Consider the following 18,234-nt stretch of genomic DNA (forward strand, 5'->3'; position numbering starts at 1 on the left):
CAAGCCGAGCAGATTATTGAACAAAATGTTTATTCTACCGTCTCGCAGTGACGCAGTGACGTGGTTTTCAGTCTAATAAAACCGATCTCGGTTTCGTTGTTCGCCCAACACATTCCTTAATTACATGTCCCACATGGAAGCAACATTCCTTATTTATCTTTTACTTATAGAATACACGAGTTCTATTCCTCAACTTTTTTTTTGGAAAGTGACTACTATCAACAGTAGTCATTACATTTGACATTGATACATCAAAGATGTGATAAACTCGATAACTGCCCATTCAAACTCTTACAAGACCGGGATAATGCCAATTTGACTCTGACAATGTCATGACACATATCTTTGCTGTCTAGTCACATATACCAAATACTATTGAATTCTTGTCTACTTTTTTTTTTCTTGTCTACTAGATATAGTTTAGAATAAGTAGAAGCATAATCAACTTTTCATTATATTATATATATATATACAGGATAGGATGGAAGTCTAATATGGATGAGGTAATTATCATCATTACTCGAATATAAGTAGAAGCTACTTAGACAATGTCGAATAGTATAAGGGATCTTTTATGCAAGGAAAGCACCAAAAGCCGCGTCCTTTTCATTTTGTATATTCTTCTTAACAAAATGTTTTCGACAAAATCTAATAGTCTCCCACAGGCCACAAGCTAGGTTTATGAACATTAGTGGGTATCCACTATTGAAGAGGTCAAAGAATATAGGAGGAGTGGTAAGCATGCACGCTGCTCCTGCTGCTAGTATCAGCTGGATCTTGCTTTCTCCTCTCCTTTTATTTGTTAAAGAATGTTGACAATTCTTTTCTTTAATGTCATTTACTTCACTAACTGAAAAATCAGAATAATGAGATTATATGTAATCTTGAGTCAATAGATCTTCATTTATTTAACAAGACATTGTTAGTTTGGATCATATATAAGAAAAGGACGTGATACCCATTGTTGTTGAAGATAAGATAAATGTGAGTGATGATGATCAAATCTTGAGTCAGCATGAATGATTTCTCCATTCCTTTTGATTGGGTCAAGTATATGCTTTCTCTCTCTTTATTCTGGCCTTGATAAAAATGGGTTCATCTCTCCCCCCATCTTCACATTCATTCCATTTGTCCTGATATTGCTGTCTGTGGTTTCAATATGAAGGGTGCTGTGTTTGTAGCTATTGCTGCTTCCATTGGGAACATGTTGCAAGGATGGGACAATGCCACTATTGCAGGTAATGCCTTTTCTTATACTACTTTTTTCTTGCTGATTTTCGACTCTTGTCTTTGTAGTGAAATGAAAGATAACCATTCATGCCACTCATATCTCCTGGTTTTCTTCAGGTTCTGTTCTTTACATAAAGAAGGAATTTAATCTTGAAAGTCAACCCACTATTGAGGGTTTGATTGTAGCAATGTCATTAATTGGAGCCACGGTTATTACGACATGCTCTGGACCCATATCAGATCGGGTCGGTCGACGTCCAATGCTCATTCTCTCGTCGCTCCTCTATTTCATTAGTGGACTTGTAATGTTATGGGCTCCTAATGTTTATGTCCTCCTCTTGGCAAGACTTCTCGATGGATTTGGAATTGGTCTCGTTGTTACTCTTGTTCCTGTCTATATTTCCGAGACTGCTCCTTCCGAAATAAGGGGATTATTAAATACTCTTCCGCAATTCACTGGTTCTGGTGGAATGTTTTTGTCCTACTGTATGGTTTTCTCTATGTCCTTGACGGCTTCACCGAGCTGGAGGTTGATGCTTGGGGTTCTTTCCATTCCATCTCTCTTTTACTTTGCACTAACGGTTTTCTTTCTGCCCGAATCGCCGAGGTGGCTTGTAAGTAAAGGGAAAATGGTCGAGGCTAAACAGGTTTTGCAGAGATTACGCGGCAGAGACGACGTGTCAGGTTTGTTTCTCTATGCCACTTCTTAGTCAAAAATCAGTTTAGTGCATTTTTTCTTAGCAGATAACTTGAATTACTTTTATTGTACAGGTGAGTTGGCTTTGTTGGTTGAAGGACTTGGTTTTGGTGGTGATACATCTATAGAGGAGTACATTATTCGCCCAGCCTACGGAATCAATAGTGACCAAGATGTTTCTAAGGATCAAATCAAGCTATATGGACCGGAAGAAGGCCTCTCCTGGATAGCAAAACCTGTCACGGGTCATAGTATTTTCGGACAGGTTTCTCGCCAAGGGAGCATTGACATGCCAGGTGCCCCACTTGTGGATCATATGGTCACTCTTTTCGATAGTATCCATGAGAATCTTCCGGAGCAAGGAAGCAAAAGTATGCTCCATGGCAGCCTGTTCAATGTTGAAGAGGATGATGTTAGAGATGAAGAGTGGGATGAAGAGAGCCAGAGAGGTGGTGATATTTATGAATCTGATGTTCATAGGTCCGATTCCGATGACGATTTGCAAAGCCCATTGATCTCCCGGCAGCCAACAACAATGGAAAATGAGACTGTTCCATTGAGCACGAGAAACAACACCATTGTAACACAAGGAGATGAGCGAGAACAAGTAAGCAGTACGGGCATTGGTGGTGGTTGGCAACTGGCATGGAAATGGTCTGAGAAGGAAGGAGAAGATGGAAAGATAGAAGAGGAATTGAAGAGGATTTATTTGCACAAGGAGCAAGCACCTGATTCTCGCGGCGCTTCACATGTTTCTCTACCTGGGTCTGATTTTCCTCATGAGTTCATTCAAGCTGCCGCTTTGGTGAGTCAGTCTGCTCTATATACAAAGGACCATATTGAACAGCATCAAACATTATCGTTAGGGCTTGATATGGTTCATCCATCAGAATCAGCTCGAAAAGGCCCAAAGTGGACCGATCTTTTTGAACCAGGCGTCAAGCATGCATTGATAGTTGGAATAGGGATTCAAATCCTTCAGCAAGTAAGAAATTATTCTTGTTGTTTCCAAGTCGGAAGGTCGTATTATCCGATTGGTTTTTGATATCTGACGTGCTTCATCGTGACTTGTTTGTGCAGTTTTCTGGTATAAACGGGATACTTTACTACACACCTCAGATTCTTGAGCAGGCAGGTGTTGCAGTTCTTCTTTCCAACATGGGAATTGGTTCTGATTCCGCATCGCTCCTTATAAGTGGCTTGACAACCTTGTTAATGCTTCCTTGCATTGCTGTCGCCATGAGGCTCATGGATGTATCTGGCAGAAGGTACATTTTTTTCTTTCTCTTTGTTCTTTTCGGTTGTAACTTTCAGCTCCCATTTGCTTACACATTCTCTCTCATCGCAGGAGGTTGTTGCTTACGACAATCCCGGTGCTGATAGTTGCTCTTGTAGCTCTAGTAACAGCTAACATGGTGGAGATGAGCAAAGTGGTACACGCAGCGATATCAACAGTCAGTGTTGTGGTTTACTTTTGTGTATTCGTAATGGGATTTGGACCCATCCCAAACATACTCTGCTCTGAGATTTTCCCAACTCGGGTGCGTGGTATGTGCATTGCCATTTGTGCACTTGTATTTTGGACAGGAGACATCATCGTCACTTACTCGCTCCCCCTCATGCTGAATTCAGTAGGACTTACTGGTGTTTTTGGTATATATGCTGTTGTTTGCATAATATCATGGGTATTTGTTTTCTTGAAGGTACCTGAGACAAAGGGTATGCCCCTTGAAGTTATAAGTGATTTCTTCTCTGTTGGTGCCAAACAGCAAGCAGCCAAGGATGACTGACACTGGGGGAAGCCGCTTCTGCTCTTTTACGATGAGTGTTCTGGGGATGGGATTTTATTTAAATATTTAACCTAATGGTGGTGAGCTTTGTCGGCGAGGTGTTTTCGCCTCGTGGTTTTTTGTTTTTATACTCTTCTTGTACAATTTCTCATATCAAATATAAAGCCCTTATTCTTATTCTTGTGCAAAAGAACACGAACTACAATTCACCAAAACAAGACTGAAATTTATATTCACAAATCCTTCTCTTTTACATTTCCCTTCTCAATTATATTCCCTACAATTATCCTTGAAAAAAGACTGAAGTTTTTCGTTTCAACTTATACATAAGATCGACCAGCAAAGGGGGCATTGGACAAGATGATGTCAAGGCTTCTTCACTTCCTGATCAGATGCTGCATCCGTTTCGTTTGAAGTAGCAGAATCACCTCCTTGACTGGCAGCGGGTTTCTGTCGTTCTACAGATGACGGTGACATGAAAGGCCGCTCAAAATCTCGTGCGGTGCTTGGATCAATCACCATTTTATTTAGTTTTTGCTCCTGAAAAAGCACAGCACATAAAACACAAAACAATGGTTAAAACTCAATATGTCTTCAGTTTTGTTTTCAAAAGGTACTAATGTTCAATAATGGTTTACACGATATACTGATAGAGATCACACATCTAGATATGCTGATAGAGTGAAAGAGGTTTTTGAGTAGTACTTACACTCTGTAGAGATTCAAGTTTTTTTTGTAATGCTTCATGTTCAGCTTTAATGCGAAACGGAACGCCATGCTTTTGGAAAACATTATTTTGCGCCAAATCCTCATCTATGTCGTTGACCGTAGTAGCAAAAGGATGGTTAGCCGGGATCCACCTGACTGTATCAGGGTCAACATCCGGGGGGATAGAATCCCCTTCCTTGATAAACATGGTTGGTCTTTTCCACTGGTATGCTCTTGACCTTCTTTTCTGATGGCTTGACTGCTCCTCTTCAGTCAAAGTCACTGGAGCAAGGCGATAAACCTTCCCACACATTTCTACGGTTGAACTGCTTTTACTTACCTTCACTAATGGATTGTTGAAAGGATCATCGTACTTGAGAGGTGAGGAGCTGTTCATTCAAATAAAATATATAAACTAAGGAAGACGTCAAAACTGTACTTCCATTAATATGTTCATTTACAGGTGAATGCTATTGGACTTTGAAAATCTTCTCAGGAATCAATCAAGACGAATTAGTAGGAAGGAAGAAGAGATGAAAAAAGGATGGAAAACATACATGCCTCTTCTATCAGATCTCAACTGGCCTCGTTTGACAAGATCAGCAACAGAACCATGGTGGTTGTTGTACCTTGACTTCCCAGCTACGTATTCTCTTACAGCAATTACCAGAACAGCAATCGCAATACATAATAAAGTTGCAAAATTTGCCCGAACCTGCCGTTTTATCTAAGGCAAAGCAAACATAGGTATTCATATGTTATGACGAAGAACAAGCAAACCAAGGAAAAAATAATAATGGAAGTAAACAATCACATAAAAAACAAGAGATTTTACGTGGTTCGGTTGGTGAGACCTACTCCACGGCCCACAATGGCATGATGATTTTCACTATGAAGGAAGAACAAGATTATGGAGATTTTCAAGGGTTTGGTATTAGTAACTCACTAAAACCCTAGCACTCAACCGCCTCTAACTCTCTCCCCAAAACCGGAAATAGGATACACCCTTTACATTGATAACAACCCTTCATAAAACTAGGGCAAACATAAGTAAACGGGTTGCGCCAAAATTTCGAAAAAACAAATTCAAGACACTTTAACGTCATATAACATCTGAATGCTAAAATTGCTAAGAGCATAAGAAGTAACACTCTTTTCACCACATTTCTTAAGATTACAGTCCCTAGTGGCTAGTGTGATCTAAAGTCCTTTCCGATATCAGTTAAACCAGATTACTAGAAGTTCTTAAGATTGAATTGGTTCTAATATCTCATTTTTCTAACAATTTAATTGAGATCATAAGTAAATGAAAGGGTATACCTCTAGAACATAGGGAGCAGCAGCTCTAATGGTTCCCTGAAATTTGCTGCTAAGCTGCTGATTTCTTGAATCCACAGTCTCCTTAATCACCAAATCAACCTCATTTCTCACTGGCTTGTCATCACTACTTTCCAAACTACACAAAACTTTCACCCCCGGATAATCCTTGTCTACCTTTCGAGGATTCCAGCTCAAAATCCGTGAACCCAACTGAAATTTAACCTTGATTTCGCTCCCAATCGTAGAAATTCGCCCCCTATTATAAATTGCAGGCTACCCATGATAATACGTGAGAAAATTTGTTCCCGGAGAAATTAAATTGAAAGAAATTACGATCCAATGCTGAGAAAACAGAAAACTGCTTTTTTTTACCTGTAATGAAACGGATTGAAATTGGAGTAGAGACAGGACGGTAGAGATTGATGCCATTGACACTGTAAAATCTCATTAATATTTCTTAGGGTTTGAGTCCTGATCTTGAATCGACATCTGCGTAGGAGGAAATTAGGGCTAGGGTTTTACCATAATTAGATAGTGCTTCTTTTGGTACCGCGAAGTTGAGATAGGATCACACGAGGATGTGTTTGGATAGCGTCTTTTTCAGGCGCGCAAATGAAATGCGCCCCTTTTAGCCACTCCGATTTTGGATTTCTTATCGGCAGTCCTTCAAATGGACACCCACAGCACTTAACCTTTTTTTTTTTTTTTTTTTAGAAAAAATGAGTGAAAAACCCAAAAATCTAGACCCTAATAGGAAAAAAACCCACTCAAAAATAATAATGTCAAAAAGACCCATTTTTTGAACACTTTTCAAATTATGTTGTTAACAAGACAACATATTTTTTCATAATTTCATTTTTACCCTTATATGTTGACAACATATACCATTGTGTTGTTATAAAATGTTGACAATATCTATAATAATGTCCCGACTTATTGTAAAATATTGGCGTCATGTATAATTATGTTCTTAACAACATATATAAAGTATTAGTCAAACTATTATTTGTTCGTTAACGGATCTGTTAAATACAAAGGATAATATGTATAACATTTTAATTTTTGTAAAGGACAAATAAAAAAATACTTTAGTCTTTATATTTATGTCGAAAGCAAAACAAAAAATGCGGAAACCATTTATTTTTTCACAAGACAAATCGAAAAATGTTGTAGCCAAAATGTTTGTGTTAGTTTGTCTATGTAAAATGCAAAAGAGAAAAATGCGAAACATTTTGGCAAAGCAATGTCTAAGCAAAAACGAATTTGTTCAAAAATTTACAAATTGTTGAGACAAACTAAGATTTGTTCAGAAATTTACAAAAGTTTCGAGAGCAAACCAAGAATTGTTCAGAAATGTTCAAAATTGTTTTTGACGTTGATTTGGACGGAAAATTTCATTTTGGAGGGTAAAATTGTATTTTTACCTACTGGGTTTTTTCCTCATTATTATTTAGTATTGGGCCTGATTCTCTTTAACTTCCCCATTTTGGGCCTTATAATTACCGGCCCTTTTTTTTTAAGATTTCATACATTATACATCATGATTTTAAGTCATATGACATTTTTCAACCAAAAAAAAAAGTCATATGACATGGACTTTTTTTTTATGAAAGAATATGACATGGACTTGAAAGGATATAATGAACACCCTCTAAATTAACTATAAAGAATTTTTCAGCCAAAAAAAAATTATAAAAAACATCGAAAGCAGTTCTTGAAGGTTTTGGTTTGGAACGACGACACAATTTAGTTGAAAAACAACTTTAAACCCAAAATCCACACAGTCAAATGTTATTTAACGAGCCTAAATTCATTTGTCATTTCGGAGAGCCCGAATTCCCTTTTAGAATTTAATCACTCCGTTGACCATTTCTATCACCATCATATCTTCTGACATCGATCCTCGTACAATAATCATGACAAATCTAGAGACATAGAAGTTCCACAATCATTAAATCCAATTTAGGTTGGATCCCAGTCCAGCATCTTGAGAGTTTTGCCCCTAATTGTCATGGGTACCCTAAATTGAATCTCATTCTGATGAAAAATTGGGTTTTTCAAAAAATTAGTGTAGTCAATTTTTTGATTTCTTGTAATTGGACATGTCAATCAACTTGGGAATTTGTTGTAGTTAATGTAATCAACTTCTTATTGAAATATTACAAAAAATCTTTCTTCCCTATGACCTAAAGACACACAATAAATTTTGAATCTTTTCTTATTTTCAATGTAGAAATCTTAAATTAGAGGCAATCTAAGAGGTAGTTGATTTTTTCTTCCATATGACTTAAAAGCACCCAACAAATTGTGAATCTTTTCTTAATTGTAATTTAGAAATCTTACAAAGAAGTAGTTGAAATTTTAACAAAGAAGAAGTTGAAAATTTATATACTTAAGATATAAACAGTTTTATAGTAATATTTAGAGTTAATTCCTATATGGCCCCCTACTTTGTGACCAGCTTCCTTTATGGCCCCCTTTTTTTCGTAAATTCAAATATGACCCCCTATTTTCAAGTAAATGTCATTACTACCCTTCTTAATTTTAAATTTAAAATATTTAAAAAACATTATTTCCACCTCACCCCCCTCTCTCTCTCCACCTCATCTCTCTCTACAACTCACCCATCTCTCTCTCCAATTCACCTCTCTATCTTTCCAACTCACCTCTCTCTCTTCCAACTCACCTCTCTCTCTTCCAACTCACCTTCATCTTCCCCGATTAAGGTCGCCGGCCAGAAAATTTTCCGGCCGGCGACCTCCAAAAAAAAAAAAAAAAAAAATTCCTCTCATTTCTCTCTCTCTCTAAAAACTCCGGCGAAGGGGGTTTCCCTTCGCCGGAGCCGTGAACAGACCCGATCGGTCTGTTCACGAGCAGACCTTGAAAGGGGAAACTTCAGAGACGACGATGAAGAAGAAAAACAAAATCGAAGTCGAAACAAACAGCTTAGTATTAAATCGGAAGAGGAAACTGATCAGATAATACCCAGTAAGAAATCTAGTAAATCAAAAGGGGAGAAATGTTGGAAGTTTGATATCTATGAAGATTTTGAGGATATTTCACCTATTGTAAGATCAAAACGAGGTAGGAATCAAGTATTGCCATTGAAATACAGAGACTCTGTTCTTGATCCATGGAAACGTCTAACTAAGCAGAAATCATTATCTAGGGTTTCTTCCAAAAAATAAGAATTAATTAGTAGTAGTCTTCGGTAGTAGAATTGAAAACAAGTTCTGGGTATTTCTTAGATTTGTTGGATTTTCATGCATAAACAGTGATTAGGTTAGAGAGAGGTCAGAAAAAAGTATTGAAATGGGGAAGAAGATTCTGGTGGCAGACTAATTCTATGATTTTATTTTATTTTAGTTCTTCCTTGTTTGAAGTAGTTCTTTAAATTAATTAAAATTTGGTAGAAGAAGGTGAGAGAATTTAGGGTTTTGAAGCTTGGTTAATGAAAGAGTGAAGAAGAGCTGAAGGTAGTGAAATTGGAAGTGATAAATGATAGGTAGACCTTTGAGCTTCTGTTACTTGCAGCTGCTTTTTGTCCTTGCATTACACGCAAAAGGATACCTGAAGCTTCAAGGCATCTCTTTCAGTCCATTCTCTCTCTCTCTCTCTCTCTCTCTCTTCTTCCTCTTTTCTGTAATTTTTCTTTATGACACATGTAGTTTTTAGAGAGAGAGAGATGAGAGGAAATTTTTTTTTTTTTTTTTGGAGGTCGCCGGCCGGAAAATTTTCCGGCCGGCGACCTTAATCGGGGAAGATGAAGGTGAGTTGGAAGAGAGAGAGGTGAGTTGGAAGAGAGAGAGGTGAGTTGGAAAGATAGAAAGGTGAGTTGGAAAGATAGAAAGGTGAGTTGGAGAGATAGAGAGGTGGGTGAGTTGTAGAGAGAGATGAGGTGGAGAGAGAGAGAGAGGGGTGAGGTGGAAATAATGTTTTTTAAATGTTTTAAATTTAAAATTAAGAAGGGTAGTAATGACATTTACTTGAAAATAGGGGGTCATATTTGAATTTACGAAAAAAGGGGGCCATAAAGAAAGCTGGTCACAAAGTAGGGGGCCATATAGGAATTAACTCTAATATTTATCATTTGTCTGGAAGAGTGAAAAATCTTAAAATAAAAATAGGTGGGAAGAAATAGAAAAAGGCAAGGAGGGTAAATGAAAGGAAATAGAGACACATATATAGATAGATTGTTACGTTTTGTATAGCATAGGAAGGCAACACATGCTAAGATGCGTGTTTGTTTTATATGAAGATCCTGCATGTTCTTCCTCTGACTAGATGGGGGAAATTTCACCTTCTTTAAACAATTAAGAATCATCACGTTTCTCTTATTAGCTCATTATAAAATTCACTAGATGGGTACTTGAATCGAGAGAGAGAGAGAGAGAGAGAAAGAGAGAGTTAGACGTAGAGAGAGATGATGAATAGAGGCGAGAGCAAGGGGATAGTGGGAAATACATTTGTGGTGACAGGGGGACTTGGCTTCGTGGGTTCATCTCTTTGTTCCGAGCTCATAAGAAATGGAGCCAGAGAAGTTCGAACATTAGATCTTCGTTGTTCATCTCCTTGGTCAGATGACCTTCAAAGGGTTGGTGTTAACTTTATCCATGGTAACTAACTAATCTCTCTATATCTCTCTCTTTTGCTACCATCAACTTTAGACTTTTTAGTTATTCATCAACTTTAGATCTTCGAACCCACTAATTTGAAGCTTGGGTTGACTCCTATTTATAGATTGGTCTTGTTTATTACTTGGTTGATTGGATATATGACTCCTTTGACTTGTTACTAAGTAAGGTTCTTCTATAAGCACCGGGCCAAACAGCTGTTAGCGGGCTATAAGCACCGGGTCAAACAGCTGTTAGCGGACGACTCTGGTCTGGTGTCCATCAAGCATGAATATGAAAGTTTTCTGTAAGTAAATGGTGGTAGTAGGTGTATTTGTTTAGATGAAAATAAGATTACAAGACAAATTTTGGATAGTATGATAATAGGAAATAACAGTTTCCCATTTTGCTCGGCCACGCCTTATAGCCTTACGTTTCAAAATCATGTATGTTGGATTGAGTCAGAAAGTTAAATTAGCTAATGTAGTAATGTATCTAGTTCTTTTTTGTTGGTTAGCAATCCAAATCCATTTTACATGCATATCTACAGGGGATGTGACTAACAAAAACGACGTTGAGAGAGCATTACGTGGGGCGGATTGTGTATTCCACCTTGCTTCGTATGGAGTGTCAGGAAAGGAAATACTCCAAGTTGGGCGCGTTGATGAGGTCAATATAAATGGAACCTCCAACATATTGGATATTTCCCTCAAGTTCGGAGTGAAGAGACTTGTCTACATGAGCACATACAATGTGGTTTTTGAGGGAAAGGAGATTGTGAACGGCAACGAGGAGCTGGATCATCTCCCCATTGACATCCCTCATTTTGATCCGTATGCTCGTAGCAAATCTGTCGCAGAACAGTTGGTTCTCAAGAGCAATGGCCGCCTTTCCATGTAACTACTATTTTAATTCTCTAACTTCATATCATATATACAAATAGAGTGTGTGTTTGAATAACATACATTTTTGTTTTGTTTCGTGTAGGAAGGATGGTATTCGGCTCTATACTTGTGCTGTTCGTCCTGCAAGTATTTATGGGCCGGGTGGAGAGAGGCAACTAGCTAAGCTTGTTTCGCTTGCCATGTTGGGTTTGTTGACATTTAGAATTGGTGGAGCAGATGTGAAGACAGATTGGCTCTATCTGGATAATGCTGTGAATGCTCTAATGTTGGCAAACATTGGCCTCTTGGACCCTCTTCATGGCATCAGCGAAGCAAATCCTGTCGCTGCTGGACAGTCTTACTTCATCTCTGATGGTAATATATGTTCGATATTCACCTCTTCTAAAATATTGCCATATAATTCGTGATCTTAAATTTCTTCTTTTATGGGGGTTTGCATCTCGATTGGTTTCCAGGATCCCCTGTTAACACATTCGAATTTATCAGGCCATTACTGACTGGCCTGGCCCGGAGCTTGCCAAAGTGGACATTAGACGTTCACCATGCATTACTTTTAGGACGAACTTTCGAGTCTATTTACAGAACAGTCTTGAACCCATGGTTGAACAGCTCATGGCTACCAGAGCCACCAATTCTTCCAGCCGAAGTATACAATGTTAGTAAGTTTCAACATATCTTCCTATATATTAGCTAGCAGCTGGTATTCAACTAATGAATGAGTGATGAGTTTATTTTTTCTTTCAGGTTGGTGTTACTCATTACTTTTCCAACCTCAAAGCCGAGAAGGAACTAGGATATGTTCCAAGGGTCAGGCCCGAAGAAGGGATGCGCTCGACCATATCATACTGGCAGAAAAGGAAGAATAATATGTTGGAGGGACCGAGTATATACGCGTGGTTATTCTGTATCATAGGATTGCCGTCCATATTTGCGGCGGCGTGGCTACCATATGTGGGACCAATGAAGTTGATAAGAGAAATAAGCTTATTTTTCTTCAGATCAATGAGGAACATAAGAATGATATTTTATATAGTGGTAACAGCACATGTTGGGGAGGCAATATTTGCTTGGTTTCTGGCTAGAAGAGTGGATCCTGGCAATGCCACAGCATGGTTCTTTCAGACATTGCTTCTCGCTACCTTTTCTTTGCGTTTCTTGTGGAAGAGAGCTCGGAACAAGTCACAACGCCTTTGAGCCAGCAGTCTATTGCCAGTGATCTCCGCCAGTATTCCTATAGCCCTCTACAGAAGTAGTGTTGTTATCCAATAAGAATGTAGAAATTGATGAACAAATAAAGAAATACATTCTCATCATCTGACATTTGGAAGCCCAAACCTAATGGGGAAACAAAATGGTTTCGGTGGACCGACGACTTTCCTAGATGTATGGATGTTCAGCTTGATATCTAGAAAATGGTGCAAATGTTGGACTCATATTTACGGAAGTTTATCCTTTTAAACACTTTTTTTTTCTTGTACAAAAACGCTATCTTATTATCCCGGTTGCTTCGAGTTTCCACTTTTTTTTGTTTTCTAAAGGCAGTTTACACTCTTGTCTCGTCTACGATCTTTCCTTTCAAGGTTACCTATAGTATTTCACAGTTTTGAAAGTGGTCAAACTTTCGTAAATAACATGACCTTCTTTGAACGTTTCAGACTCATCTTCTACACTAATAATAATGTTCCTAGCTTGGATTAAAAGTAATGATAAAGCCACGGAAATCCTATGCTAGACAACTTTAGGAGGAAGTCTCAAATCAAGGGCTGAAATTTTCTCTTGATTTTAGGACACAAACTAAGAAGAAGTTGACGAATCAATCAATCCCAGCGGCTGATTTGGGATTCTTGCTTGGGATTTTGGTGGCTCTACCATTTTGGCAGTGGCACCCAACAGAAACCAGTCAATGAAATAAGAAGTTTATTTCAGTGGTCAAGAGTCGCGGTAGATAGAGGAGAGAGAAAGAGAAGAGAGAGAGAGAGAGAGAGAGAGAGAGAGAGAGAGAGAGAGAGAGAGAGAGAGAGAGAGAGAGAGTGTGTCCGGCCAGAAGAATAGAAGAGAAAAAACATACAGATGGCTGCGTCAGTTTGGGGTATTCAACTGATTAAGGGGAGGTCAGTGGCGGGAGTAACAGCACCACCACTTTCCTGCAACAATTCAACCACCCCACTTTCCTATGCGCCCAAATCAGGTTCCCTTTTCGCCTTCTCTAACATTTTATCTTAAAGCACTCTGTTTTGATTTACTTTCTTGCTTCACCCATGTCAAGGAATCACAAAATGCAGAATACAATCTCTTCCAGAATCCTCCTGCTTCCCCAAAACATCATCAAAACGGTCTTTTTCTCACTCCCCATGTCTTATTTCGGTGTTTTCAATTCTTTCTGAATTTTGTGGAATTGTGTCTATGTGGTAGTGATTGGGTTGAAGCAGAAGAAGATGAATCAAAGGGCAATACTAAAAGGAGAGAAGCTTTATTTCAGATAGTCCTTGCCGCGCTTGTTTCCCCTTCCATTGCCTTCGCCGGCTCAGCTGGTAATTACTGTTAACTACGACTCGTTCTCTGTTTCTCGCTTACAATCAGACTTGATGATGGATGTTGTTATACTGCAGCAGCATCTGCAGCAGCAGATGTAAAAGAGGATTTTAGTGTATACTCAGACGACGAAAACAAATTCAAGATAATGATTCCTCAAGGTGAAACTTAATACTTTCTAACAAAATCAAGTTTAAGTATAGGTCCATTTTTGACAAGAAATTTCTTGTATGTAATGGGTTTTAGTGTGTTTATTGGGTTGGTGCAGATTGGGAAGTAGGGAAAGGAGACGGAAATGGAATTCGATCATTTACTGCATTTTATCCACCTAATCTCCCTGCTGAATCCAATGGTAATCCTATTACTACTACTGCTAGTGATGTTTATATGTATTGTTATAGATAGCTTAATAAAAATTTGAGACCTTAACCGAGTTTTATATATATGGTGTAGTTAGTGTTCTAATAACAGGGCTTGGTGCCGACTTCACGAGGTTAGAGTCTTTTGGGAAAGTTGATGAGTTTGCCGAGACTCTGGTACTCTTCTCTCTCTTTTTCTCCATCTTAACTACGTTTTTGGTTCCCGTCGAATGTGTCAGTAATATCTAAATTGCAGGTAAGTGGATTGGACAGAAGCTGGCAGAGACCTCCTGGTGTTGTCGCAAAACTCATAAACTCAAAAGCTTCTAAAGGTAGGAACATCACCTAATTAATCTTCCCATTATATGATCTAACAAAACGAGAAGATCACCTAATCTCTCCTTGTGGGTTGTTTTCTCTCTTTTATGGTAAGGGTTTTACTTCATTGAGTATACTCTGCAAAACCCGGGCGAAAGCTGCAGACACATAATTTCAAGCCTTGGAATAGCTTCAAATGGTTGGTACACTAGATTGTATACTGTTACAGGACAGGTAACCGCAACATCCTCTATAGATAATGTTTTATTTCGTCTCGTTACTTAAGAATCTTATTCTGTATTATGGTGTTACAGTTTGTGGAAGAAGAATCGAAGAAATACAAGTCGACAATTGAGAAGGTAAGAGCAAAAAACAACAACTCTAAACATGCTTTATTTGCTTACAAATCATTTCCAATATATATATATATATAGTGTGGAATCTGTTAAGTATGATATTCTAAAGACTCTAGTGTGTTGATATGCAGACTGTTTCTTCGTTCACGTTCACCTAATAAAGTGTCGAACAAGTGTATTTGCCCATTTTGGGTGTTGGATAGGTGCGGAACCAAGCCTCTCACTATGTATATGGGCTGGTCTATATTTGAGTTTGATGCATTTCTAGATTACATTCAAGTTTTAGTTGAAGGCAAGGATGGTGGTGAAGTTTTACTAATACTCATAGAAGAGAAGAGAAAAATTTACCTATTGTTAAGGAGGAGAAAAATTGATGTAACAATTTTCTATGGTTAATAATAAGAAAAATGGTTGTCCCTTTTGATGATGTAGCAAGCAAATCTACATTGTAACAAGCAAGATTGGCAAGATAAATGAATTTCTCTTAAACCCATCCATGATTTCACAAATTGTAATTTGCACATGTAATAAGCTTCCAACATAAGTTAGTTGAAAAAAAAAGAGTTAATTCCTATATGGCCCCCTACTTTGTGACCAGCTTCCTTTATGGCCCCCTTTTTTTCGTAAATTCATATATGGCCCCCTATTTTCAGGTAAATGTCATTACTACCCTTCTTAATTCTAAATTTAAAACATTAAAGAAAATTATTTCCACCTCATCCCTCTCTCTCTCCACCTCATCTCTCCCTACACCTCACCCCTCTCTCTTTCTCTCCAATTCACCTCTCTCTCTCCAACTCACCCCTTTCTTCTCCGGCAAGGTGGCCTGCCGGTAAATTTTCCGGCCGGCCACCTTCAAACCTAAAAAAAAAATTTCTCTCTCTCTCTAATTTTTTTTTTAAATCTCTCCACTCTCTCTCTCTAAAACTCCGGCGAAGGAGTTTCCGTTCGCCCGAGGATCTCTTCACGAAAGAATTTTTAGAGAGAGAGAATTTTTCCCTTCACATATAAAAACTATAAAAGAAAAAGGAACAAATTTCTCTTCTTTCTCTCTGTCTAAACACTCCGGCGAAGGGAAATCCCTTCGCCGGAGGTCTGGTTCACCACTACTAGATTCTGGAAAAAGCATAATACCCCAATCAAAGTTACAATCCAGATCTAATTCTTACCTATTCTCTCTCTCTCTATCTCTCTATCTCTGACAACTCTTACTGTCTCTGAAACTTGAACACAAATTTATTTGAACTCTTTTAGAGATAGAAAATTTCCATTCCGCTAAAACACCACTACTAGATACCGAAGCTTTCTAGCGTTTACCATCACTTTCATTCTGCTAAAACACCACGAAAATTAGCTCCTTTCAACAAAACATGAGCACAGGAACAAAATCATTCATACCCATGTTTATATTCATCCTCAAAAACCCTAATATACAACGTTTGTTCTTGTTTTTTTGATCAAGCAGAAGTTCTCAATAATCATCTACCTATTTAACAATCATGGAATGAAACTAGAACACAAATTTGTCTGTTTGATTAGAGAGAGAGAGAGAGAGTACCATTTCTTCATCGCCACTTTTAGTAACAAGCTTTGATTGATCCTCTATAACAGAAAGCAAATCACTCATCTTCACTTATCAAAGGATGAGAGTCCATCTTCAAATACAAAATTCATGAAGTCACCCACGGATCCATCAAACATTCCACACGGATCCACTTTCTCTCTCTAGCCAAGATGAGCACTAAAGAAACCCAAAATCTTGAATACTAAATACCTGAAACTTCTACAAATCTTAAGAATAAAGAAATTGTGCATTAATGGAGGGAATTTCTTTTCTTGGTTGATACCTGCAACTGTAATTATTATGTGGTCTGAATCAGAGAGAGGGTTTCTTCTTCCCTTAACAAGTTTTCTGTAAATGCTCAGATGTCCATTAATGTACTTCATCGAATTGAGATTTCTGGATCATCGATTGGGAAATGGCTAAGATGTGATTGAAATTTCTGAAGTTGTTGGTGGATCTCGATCATCACAAAAACATTCAATTTTAGCCAATTCCATCTAGACTAACAAAATCACCTTCCATCGACGGCGGCGCAAGGGTTAGTGTAACGGAATCACAATTCCATCAACGGCGCAATCGAGGAAATCGAAACCTGGACCTAGATCAACGACAATGGCTGGGGCGAAGGATTTCAATAAGGTGAAGACTGAATCTGGTTTTGATGATGATACTTTTATGGTTTTAGAAGAAGAGAGAGACGATGTGTTGTTGCTGTTACATGTAACTAAAGATAATGAACGATGACGAAGGCGAAAGTTGAAGAGATTTATAGATTCAGAGGTTGAAATCAGAGAATGAGTATTACAACAGGTAGCCATTTCTAGAGAGAGAGAATGGTAGGGTTTTTGCAAATGAGTACTAGTGAGGTGAGGTGGAACCGTGGAGAGGGAGAGAGGTGTGGTAGAGATAGGGGTGAGGTGGACAGAGATAGGGGTGAGGTGGACAGAGATAGGTGGAAGTGAGGTGGAGAAATGTCTTTTAATTATTTTTATTTTGAAATATATATTTATAAGAAGGGTAGTTATGACATTAACTTAAAAAAATGGGGTCATATTTGAATTTATGAAAAATAGGGGGCCAAGAAGGAAGCTGGTCACAAAGTAAGGGGCCAAATAGGAATTAACTCAAAAAAATATACGTGTACTTCTAATTGTTTGAAATAGATTATAGGTTTATTGAACTTACTCTTTGTTAAATTTGTGCAATTGAATGTCCTTTTTATAATGGTAATTAAAGATACCGGTCCAACTAATGAATCTTCTTCAAAATGAAATGTTAGTTTGTCCAGTCATAATCTCAGACATGTGGTTGGACAGGATTAAGAGAGAGTTTTACTTTATCTTTCTAAATCATGTCCGACCATATACCTTTGTTGAGATTCAGCAGAACAATGGTCGGGCATTAAATTATTTTTCTCTTGAAGTTCGTCCTAATATGTTCTCTTGGCGTTGACAACCCATCAACAGGAAATTTGAGGTGGTAGGTCGTCGAAGAGATAACAATTATACAACAAGTTGTGCAATAATTTACGAAATTTCATATTATTAAAAAATACACATATTTTCGAGATCATCCACATTTTTTTCATGTGCGGCCGAAATTCATATTTTAAAAAATACAAATTTAGTGACACAATAATATAATAACAATTATGCAACAAGATTTACAATTATTTACCGATAATATTATTTGTTTTATGGTGTGTTAATAAACTAAAATAAAAAATGTGATGGATTGGATTGTTAATTGGTTCCCATTGCATTTTAGACTTATGGAAAGCCCCTGTTAAATTTCTATTGCATTATTGATTTGATTGTAAATTTGTCTGGAGTATATTTTGGA

The 18,234-nt window shown here is 37.8% G+C and overlaps 4 protein-coding genes across 6 annotated transcripts; 3 read left to right on the forward strand and 1 right to left on the reverse strand.

Moving 5' to 3' along the window:
* The first annotated feature begins 474 nt into the window (after positions 1 to 474).
* LOC147533906 (monosaccharide-sensing protein 2-like) lies at positions 475 to 3,894 on the forward strand. Its single transcript, XM_086646825.1, has 5 exons — positions 475 to 1,238; positions 1,348 to 1,914; positions 2,002 to 2,912; positions 3,008 to 3,195; positions 3,276 to 3,894. Exons 1-5 carry the CDS (start codon positions 1,160 to 1,162, stop codon positions 3,715 to 3,717), a joined length of 2,187 nt encoding a protein of 728 aa, XP_086502951.1. The 5' UTR covers positions 475 to 1,159; the 3' UTR covers positions 3,718 to 3,894.
* A 28-nt stretch (positions 3,895 to 3,922) lies between these two features.
* Positions 3,923 to 6,437, reverse strand: MCD1 (multiple chloroplast division site 1). The gene is made up of 5 exons (XM_086646827.1): positions 6,118 to 6,437; positions 5,746 to 6,018; positions 4,983 to 5,152; positions 4,427 to 4,814; positions 3,923 to 4,257 (listed from the first exon to the last, which is right to left on the reverse strand). The coding sequence occupies exons 1-5, from the start codon at positions 6,172 to 6,174 to the stop codon at positions 4,084 to 4,086; spliced, it is 1,062 nt and encodes a 353-aa protein (XP_086502953.1). The 5' UTR covers positions 6,175 to 6,437; the 3' UTR covers positions 3,923 to 4,083.
* Positions 6,438 to 9,840: 3,403 nt separating this feature from the next.
* Positions 9,841 to 12,781, forward strand: LOC147533908 (uncharacterized). The gene is made up of 5 exons (XM_086645324.1): positions 9,841 to 10,361; positions 10,909 to 11,254; positions 11,346 to 11,617; positions 11,719 to 11,918; positions 12,008 to 12,781. The coding sequence occupies exons 1-5, from the start codon at positions 10,169 to 10,171 to the stop codon at positions 12,455 to 12,457; spliced, it is 1,461 nt and encodes a 486-aa protein (XP_086501450.1). The 5' UTR covers positions 9,841 to 10,168; the 3' UTR covers positions 12,458 to 12,781.
* A 360-nt stretch (positions 12,782 to 13,141) lies between these two features.
* Positions 13,142 to 15,321, forward strand: LOC147533909 (Photosystem II reaction center PsbP family protein). 3 transcript variants are annotated; one of them, XM_086647522.1, is made up of 10 exons: positions 13,142 to 13,451; positions 13,530 to 13,596; positions 13,676 to 13,794; positions 13,876 to 13,956; positions 14,064 to 14,147; positions 14,249 to 14,331; positions 14,411 to 14,486; positions 14,588 to 14,706; positions 14,787 to 14,831; positions 14,960 to 15,321. In XM_086647522.1, the coding sequence occupies exons 1-10, from the start codon at positions 13,334 to 13,336 to the stop codon at positions 14,984 to 14,986; spliced, it is 819 nt and encodes a 272-aa protein (XP_086503648.1). In that variant the 5' UTR covers positions 13,142 to 13,333; the 3' UTR covers positions 14,987 to 15,321. The 3 variants fall into 3 exon arrangements, with proteins under 3 accessions (XP_086503648.1, XP_086503647.1, XP_086503649.1); XM_086647521.1 differs by having other exon boundaries at positions 13,166 to 13,451; positions 13,873 to 13,956; XM_086647523.1 differs by having other exon boundaries at positions 13,195 to 13,451; positions 13,885 to 13,956.
* Positions 15,322 to 18,234: the final 2,913 nt, after the last annotated feature.

This window comes from Eschscholzia californica, unplaced genomic scaffold (assembly GCF_041429995.1).
Source record: "Eschscholzia californica isolate CP2 unplaced genomic scaffold, dmEscCali1.0.p SCAF_6, whole genome shotgun sequence".
NCBI lineage: Eukaryota > Viridiplantae > Streptophyta > Magnoliopsida > Ranunculales > Papaveraceae > Eschscholzia > Eschscholzia californica.

Bases quoted from the DNA above. Each gene is read 5' to 3' on its own strand.
- LOC147533906 (XM_086646825.1), top strand. From the start codon at position 1,160: ATGAAGGGTGCTGTGTTTGTAGCTATTGCTGCTTCCATTGGGAACATG. The intron at 1,239-1,347 runs GTAATGCCTTTT...GGTTTTCTTCAG, and splicing joins GGACAATGCCACTATTGCAG to GTTCTGTTCTTTACATAAAG. The intron at 3,196-3,275 runs GTACATTTTTTT...CTCTCATCGCAG, and splicing joins ATGGATGTATCTGGCAGAAG to GAGGTTGTTGCTTACGACAA.
- MCD1 (XM_086646827.1), bottom strand. From the start codon at position 6,174: ATGGCATCAATCTCTACCGTCCTGTCTCTACTCCAATTTCAATCCGTT. The intron at 5,153-5,745 runs GTATACCCTTTC...GCTTTGCCTTAG, and splicing joins CTGCTCCCTATGTTCTAGAG to ATAAAACGGCAGGTTCGGGC. The intron at 4,815-4,982 runs GTATGTTTTCCA...TTGAATGAACAG, and splicing joins AGATCTGATAGAAGAGGCAT to CTCCTCACCTCTCAAGTACG.
- LOC147533908 (XM_086645324.1), top strand. From the start codon at position 10,169: ATGATGAATAGAGGCGAGAGCAAGGGGATAGTGGGAAATACATTTGTG. The intron at 11,618-11,718 runs GTAATATATGTT...ATTGGTTTCCAG, and splicing joins GTCTTACTTCATCTCTGATG to GATCCCCTGTTAACACATTC. The intron at 11,919-12,007 runs GTTAGTAAGTTT...TTTTTCTTTCAG, and splicing joins TTCCAGCCGAAGTATACAAT to GTTGGTGTTACTCATTACTT.
- LOC147533909 (XM_086647521.1), top strand. From the start codon at position 13,334: ATGGCTGCGTCAGTTTGGGGTATTCAACTGATTAAGGGGAGGTCAGTG. The intron at 14,332-14,410 runs GTACTCTTCTCT...TCTAAATTGCAG, and splicing joins ATGAGTTTGCCGAGACTCTG to GTAAGTGGATTGGACAGAAG. The intron at 14,832-14,959 runs GTAAGAGCAAAA...GTTGATATGCAG, and splicing joins ACAAGTCGACAATTGAGAAG to ACTGTTTCTTCGTTCACGTT.